This window comes from Conger conger, chromosome 2 (assembly GCF_963514075.1).
Source record: "Conger conger chromosome 2, fConCon1.1, whole genome shotgun sequence".
In the NCBI taxonomy this organism is placed as follows: domain Eukaryota; kingdom Metazoa; phylum Chordata; class Actinopteri; order Anguilliformes; family Congridae; genus Conger; species Conger conger.
Genome location: NC_083761.1, coordinates 83711031 through 83718979, shown reverse-complemented (window position 1 = coordinate 83718979; position 7949 = coordinate 83711031). Strand labels below are relative to the sequence as shown.

General features: G+C 39.7%; 1 gene segment (V, D, J or C); it reads right to left on the bottom strand.

The window, feature by feature from the left end:
* Window positions 1-1373: 1373 nt before the first annotated feature.
* LOC133119153 (immunoglobulin heavy variable 3-66-like) lies at window positions 1374-1895 on the bottom strand (the record flags this gene model as incomplete). The annotated part of the segment is given in 2 exon segments: window positions 1374-1672; window positions 1792-1895. Coding segments are annotated over 2 exon segments (348 nt in total), but the record flags the coding sequence as incomplete, so codon positions are not given.
* Window positions 1896-7949: the final 6054 nt, after the last annotated feature.

The window sequence follows — 7949 nt, the reverse complement described above, 5'->3', positions numbered from 1 at the left end:
AATCTCATGTAAAATATAGAATCTTGATAAAGCTTGCCCACTTACAGGATAAAGTTCCCAGAAACAATGCGAATGCTACAATAGCTCCCATTGTCACCCACAGATCTCACTCTCTGCTGACTGCTGAGTTGGGAGGAGAGTTCTCTGGGGCTTTTATAGGAAATAATGGGGGCTGAATTTGTTTAAATCTCTAGGGGTTGGAGGAAGGGGAAAAACAAGATAAATTCAGAGGGTCAGAATATCCATTATAAGAGCACTGCTGCCCCCTCCTGGAGGAGAATTAAAACAGCAGACTGCTTCCACCAGCATTACTCCGGAATTTACACCAGTAACTGTAATGATCGATTCATTATATTGTTCCAGAATTAAAGCTCAAGTAGTTATGACACATATTTCTACACACGGGAATACATTCCACTTAGGTCACAAAAATGTGTCTTGTCTTTCATCTGGACTCTGAGTCTGAACTAAAGTTTGAATTAAATTGAATTGAATTGAATAAACAATGCCATTGGGTGCATATCATAACCACATGATTCATTGTTTGTCGCTCTAGATAAGAGCGTCTGCTAAATGCCTGTTACATTACATTACATGGCATTTAGCAGACGCTCTTATCCAGAGCGCGAAGAGGACCTGAGAGGACAGTACAGTTCCGAGTCCTAGTGTAAACATACAGATAATCAGAACCCTTGAAGAGTACAATGAACTTCCAAACTAGCATACCACAGTTGACAGCTAGAATACCCCGAGTACAACAATACAATAGCTAATTAAAATAAAAAAAACAATATCTATACAAGTAACAATATCTATACAATCTATACATAAGTGCCATTACAGTCAATGGCATATATAAGGCTAATCATGGTGGTGAGTTAGGGAGGGAAAGGTGTAGCCTGAAGAGATCAGTCATCAGTCTGCGCTTGAAGGAGGTCAGAGACTCTGCCATTCTGACATCCACCCGGAGGTCGTTCCACCACCGTGGGACCAAGCCCTGTTCAGGATAAGCGGGTTAAGATAATAGATGGATGGATGGATGACTGTATGTTTAGAACGGCACTTCATGTGAATTTTACGAGTTATGGATGTTTTGCTTTAACTTGTGGAAGAACCTATGCACTTGTAAGTCGCTTTGGATAAAAAGCGTCTGCCAAATGACTAAAATGTAAATGTATGGTTGAAAGTTCTTAATGTAGAAATGTGTATAAAATAACCCACACAAATCTTCTACCCAACTTTTATATGAATCTTTCATTGAAAAACAGCATTGTTATTTTATCAATTCATTAGATCCAGTTCTCTGCTGTGGCACTGTGTGATAAAGGGGAAGGTTTTTGTGCGGCTCTCCCCTCACTCTCTCACTGTGACTCTCTGGCACAGTAATACACAGCAGTGTCTTCAGCTGTCAGGCTGCTCATCTGTAAATACAGCTTGCTGTTGGAGTCGTCTCTGGAGATGGTGAATCTTCCCTGAACAGACTGGGCATAATAACTCGAGCTGCTATACTGAGATCCCAACCACTCCAGTCCCTTCCCAGGAGCCTGTCTGATCCAGCCCATCCAGTGGCTGCTGAGTGTGAACCCAGAGGCTGTACAGTTCAGTGTGTGAGAGTCTCCTGGTCTCTTTACCACCGCTTCAGATTCTGTCAGGACAATCTCACTCTGAACACCTGTAATTAAAAAATTGAGATTTTAGCTGTGGAAAATGGAAGAAGCAGAGAGAAAATGGGACAGAGCGAGAGTGCGAGAGAAAGAGAGAGAGAGACCTGAGAGAGTGAGAGAGAGAGACCTGAGAGAGTGAGAGCTGTGAGGAGCAGCAGGGCTGGTAGGAGCTTCATGGCTGCAGGAGAGAAAGAGGAGCGCTCAGTTAAAGTACAGACTGAGTCCCACTGACTGCTGCTCTGCTTCTCACACTGACACTGGCTCCATTTAAAGCTGTGGGAGGTTTGCACTGCACCCTCCTCTAGGGGAGGGCAGAGTGAGGGCCACTGCTGATCACACTCACTCCAGTGTAGAAGCAGCAGCACAGGGAACTCACAGGTGTTGCACAGAAACATAGTGTTCATCACATTCATTTCTGTAACCCTAGACATAAATGTAGAGTGCATTTTGTGATTTGTATTAATATTAATCACAAAAAAACTATTTTTAAGAGAAATATTTGCATTTGCTGAAAGCCTCAAAAGACAGGAAATGAAACTGATCAGCCATAACGCTAACATCAGCCTGCGCTTCATCCAGGTGTATAAGCACAGATCTTTGACAACATGCTACAGCCTTGTACTTTATATCTCATTTATACAATTCAAAATAAATTGACACTGAGAATCAAAGTGATTTGTGGGTGACACTACCATTGAGTGACTGTGAACGCACAGTAGTTTGCCATGACTTTGCTTAATTGGTAAATTACTTTTTGAAAAATATTAATAATTGGGTATAGGCCCACATAGGCTACAAAAAGCAGGCTGATGTTAGTGTTAGGGCTGATCAATTCAATTTCCTGTCTTTTGAGGCTTTCAGAAAATGTCAACATTTAACTTAAAACTGAGTTTTTTTGTGATTCATTTCCTTAACTTTACACCAGGAGGTGCAATTAATAGTTGCTAGGTTACTATGAATATGCATAAAAAAAAATAAAACCCTTGGCTTTATTTACACTAAGTATCTATTTGGCTCACTAGCTCAAGTCAAGAAAATCCATTCTCTCCATTTCTTATACACTCATGCCATCTACTGGTAAAAAGTGATATTTTGCTGTTCATTGACGATACATTCTAAAAGTGTTGCTGTTGTACCCCTGAATAGGGGGACGAAGTAATAATTGTGACTCAACACGTGTTTCTCCACGAATGGCTTTATCACCAATCAATAAGTAAAAAACAATACCAACACAAACAGTTTACTTGTAACATATGCAGAAAAACCGTTTACTAATGTCCATCCTTGTTATCTTACATAAAATAATATGTTTGAGAAGTTCAAAACTATTAGCCATAGATATAGCAAACTGGCGGCTTTAACTATCCTAGCTAGATACATACCGTACTTTATCTGATACCCATTTCTCTGAAATAACCTAGATAAAGGTCTTACTTCATATTCTCCAGCACACAATTAAGTACAAGGTATTAGACCGATTCATCGGCATGAAATATCCAGCATTGTGCAAGCTAGCAAGACGCGTGCCTCACATGTGCTTAACTTTCTTCAGTATTAGCAGGACGCTAACATAAACCGCATGCTATTCTTCTTTCAATTTCAGAATAAAACTCGACGAAAACGCCATAAAAACGTTTTCCTAAGATAACAAGATATACACAAAGAACTTCCAAATGTTTCCTAACCATATTAATGGTAGCGATTACCTGAATAGGGGGACGAAATAATAATTGTGACTCAACACAAGAGCAACTCCACGAATGGCTTTATCACGAATAGAGAAAATTTCGCGAGTTCTACCCCTAAAGCACAAACGCAGGCATGAGCAAGCAATATCAGGAGCAATATCAGGTTAGCAAAATAAGATCGTTTTGCAGATCACTGATAATATGATTATATCTCAACTTTTAACTGTATCACATTACAGACCATGAATTCAGTCCTTTTAAGTTATTTGTTTTTACTGCTTTTCACTTGTCACATTGTCAGATTGGGTAACTTTTTACAGTATTGGGTGGTTTTTGTTTTCTGACAAATTACACATTATAACCAAACAAGATGTTATCAAACAATAAATTGCAGATATTAAATATATTATTAAGTGGCTTGTTTTCACTTGCTTTTGTTTCTGCACTGAAGCAACGATCTCTGCTAATGATACATTCGAAAATCAAACGTTGCCTAGGCTATCATCATAGCTGCCAACTCTCACGCTTTCGGAGTGAGACACGCATTTGCCTGTTTTCACACGCACATGCAAATGCGTGTGTCTCACGCCGAAAGCGTGAGAGTTGGCAGCTATGTATCATTAATACAGCCCGCGCATCACTTTTTCAAGTTGGATAGCTATGTCGAAGTGGGTAAAATGCCAAAAGATGTGAAGGACAGAGTGGGAGTCAAATATTGATTTAAAAACATGGATTGCACCTGTTCCACAAGATCCCTCAAAGGCCCGTTCGAAGTAGGCTACTGCAAAAGCAAGATCCACGATATTATGTTGCTTGCCATACTTACAGTGCATCCGGAAAGTATTCACAGCGCTTCACTTTTCCCACATTTTGTTATGTTACAGCCTTGTCACCTTTCACATGTTCATAAAGCATTCACTCCCAATTCAATAATTGTAACATGAAACTAAACACAACTTTTGTGTTCCAAACACAGGTCCCAAGCCCGTATGCCAGTGACATATTTTAATTAATGTTCTGGTTATATGGGGTGCAGATTTCACTGAGCTCTTCAATGTTTGTGTTCTACCACTACACTCATCAGGGTGGGTTTTTGTACAGCCCTGCTGTAGCTTTGCTGCACTGTGTGTATCGGGCACAGTAATACACAGCTGTGTCTCCAGTCTGCAGGCTGCTCCCTTGTAATGACACTGTGCTGCTGGAGGTGTCTCTGGAGATGGTGAACTTGCTCTTTAGTGAATCCTTGTAATACAGTAATACATAATAATACATAATAAGTCCCACCTCCCCACAAATGTCCAATCCACTCCAGAACTTTTCCTGCAGGCTGTCGGATCCAAGCTGTAGCATAGCTGTTATCAGTCACAGAGTACCCAGAGACTTTACAAGAGATGGTTAAAAGCTGTCCTGGAGTTACAACCATTGCGCCTGGCTGTGTGAGTTCAACACAGTGATTATCTGTGGACACAAACATACGAATATATCAAAATGATATAATTAATGAAATATACAGAAAAACTATCATGAATTATTTATTTAGAATGATTCAAATAAAGCATTGGAAAATATTTCAGAAAAGTAAAAAAAAGAAAAGAATATCCATTATGAGGAGCACTGTTGCCCCCTCCTGGAGGAGAATAAAATCAGCAGATCAGCAAGCTGCTCAAGTTTAATTCATGAACTACAGATTTACCAAGATCTTTGTATCTGGACTTTTTGTGTCCAATGATAATGTACTTATTCACAGTCCTTCCTTACACCAAAGAGTATAGATTACTCCACATATTTCTGAAATGTACATACAAATAAAGTATTGTGTATGCTTATGTTTCTGTAAATAAGACAGATGTTTTTTGTATAAAATGTGTTGAATTAATATTTTGCAGATATGACAAAGAAAACGCAGGGTTTTAAAAGTTAAACCTTTTGTGAGTGTAAGAGTGGTAATGTGCACATTTACATTTACAGAAGTGGTCCTCTTTCCCCTCAGTGACAGTATTAAGTAAAATTGTGCCATTAAGCCAATACAGTTCAAAGAAAGCAGCCTGTATGTTTATATTTTTCAGTAAATAAACATATAGTGTGTTGAACATAGGTAAGAGATAGTGGACCATTGAGGAAACATTTATGCAAGATTTACTGGATTTTTAAATATCGTTGTGAGGTGTAATTTTGAAACACGTTTCTCTGACTTGTCCTCATGATCACAATCCATACCGAATACTGTAGAGACACAACAGCATTATTGTCTGCAGTCTAGAAGGTGACTCTGAAAGGTATATAAAAGATGCTGAAGAATTAACCAGCTCCTATTAGCATGAATTAGACCAAAAAACACATCAGTGATATTTAAAACAGAAACCCTGAGTTTCACTTCATACAGCAGAGTTAAATCCAAGGCTCTCTGCTGTAGCTCTGTGTGATAAAGGGGAAGAGGTTTTTGTGCGGCTCTCCCCTCACTCTCTCTCACTGTGTGTCTCTGGCACAGTAATACACAGCAGTGTCTTCAGCTGTCAGGCTGCTCATGTGTAAATACAGCTGGTTCTTGCTGTTGTCTCTGCTATTTGTGAATCTTCCTTGAACAGACTTAGAGTATAATTTATTATCACTGTCATATTCAATGATTGAGGTCCACTCCAGCCCCTTCCCCGGAGCCTGTCTGATCCAGCCCATCCAGTAGCTGTTGAATGTGAACCCAGAGGCTGTGCAGGTCAGTTTGTGGGATTCTCCAGGCTTTTTAACTGCTGGTTCAGACTCAGTCAGTGTCTGACATTCAACACCTGTGAAATGAAAAGAGACTTAGTCTTCACAATCCACAACCTCACAAAATAACATTTCAGTAAAAATGTAATGAATGGGAAATTAAAACATACTTGTAAAGAACACTGTAATCAGAAGCAGGCTGGTTATAACAGTCATGGTGAAAGTATTTGACTACAGTCTGTGATGATAGTGCTACAGTCAGTCTCCAACAACAGTCCCTCCTCCCTCAGTGCAGAGAGGTAAATGTAGAAGGAAGAGCTCAGAGTTTGCATCAACTCCTCCTCACTGGGTGGACAGATCTCACACTGTTTAAATAGAGCAGTCAGAGCTGTAGACGGGGCTCAGATCATATAGCAGTTATTAGTATTATCCATCATTACAGCCGTGTGTCTCTCTTCCATGGCTGATGACTGCATTATTATTCCTAGTGAATCCAGGGAGTTTCCAGGCAGGTGAGGGTGGGAGAGTGGAGCCAGGAGCTCCCCAGTACTCAGTACATCACAAGTCACTCTAATGAGAGTGTCCAACACACACCATTGGACCACTCAGTACATAAATCACCGTGATATCCAGTGTTAAACAATAGACCCTGCATATGTAACACTTACAAACATAAACCTTCTTCCACCAACATTAGTGTGGAACGTCAGTAATAGGTTTTTGATTAAGATTTCTGATGAATTAATGCTTACTCTATGTTGCTCCGACTAAAGTTATTTATCACTGGATATCACTTTGTATAAGAACATCTACTAAGTGATTGTAATGTAATTTAATTTGTGTCATAATTACTGCTCATATGCTACCATATTCATAGTGTTCAGAGGCTTCAAACATAATTTTCTTAATGATTAAAATGGATTTCATAGATTTTGTAAAGGTAATTTTCTTAATTGATTCTTAATTGACAATGTGTTAACATAATGACAATCACGTGATTAAAAATAACCTTTTATTTTTAATCCTTGTTACTATTAGACCACTTTCTGAATTAAGTGCTTACTAGGAGTCTTTCTCTATCTCTCTCCCAGCAGACAGACAGCCTTTGACCTTAACGTCTCTGCTTCTCCAAGAAGGGGGTAGCTAGCTCTGCTTCTCCTAGAAGAGGGTAGCTAGCACATTCCAGTCTTACAGCAAGGTCAACAAGGGTTAATCAGAAGACAAAATACTGATAAATCTTAGTGGCCAGGTTCATGTCTTTTTGTTTTGGTAAAGCCCCCCCTTCTGGGAGAAAGTATTGAAAACTGTATACATGTCTGATTCAGATCAGAATGCTGGTAAGCTTTCTCACTTTCTGTTATTTCTTTGCAAATAGATACGAAAGTTAAACTCAAGTATAGCTCTTGTTGTTTATACTGGGATCTCTTTCATCTGACAAAGCTCACCTGTGAAATGTTAAAAAGGGCATTTTTCCCTCACAATATTTTTCTCAAATGTATGGTGAATTGTGTAAAGGTGTGGTAGGGATGTGCCATTTTCTTTAAATGTAAGTATTCCACATTATGGTATTATGGTGTGTGTTTCACTGCAGAACTCATCAGGGAGGGTTTTTGTACAGCCCTGCTGTAGCTTTGCTGCACTGTGGGCGTCGGGCACAGTAATACACAGCAGTGTCTCCAGTCTGCAGGCTGCTCCCTTGTGAAGACACTGTGTTACTGGAGGTGTCTCTGGAGATGGTGAACTTGTTCTTTAATGAATCTGTATAAGCAGTGCCTCCACCCGTGCTGATATACCCAATCCACTCCAGAGCTTTCCCTGCAGGCTGGCGGATCCAGGCTGTAGCATCACTGCTCACTGAATATGAGACTTTACAGGAGATGGTTAAAGGCTGTCC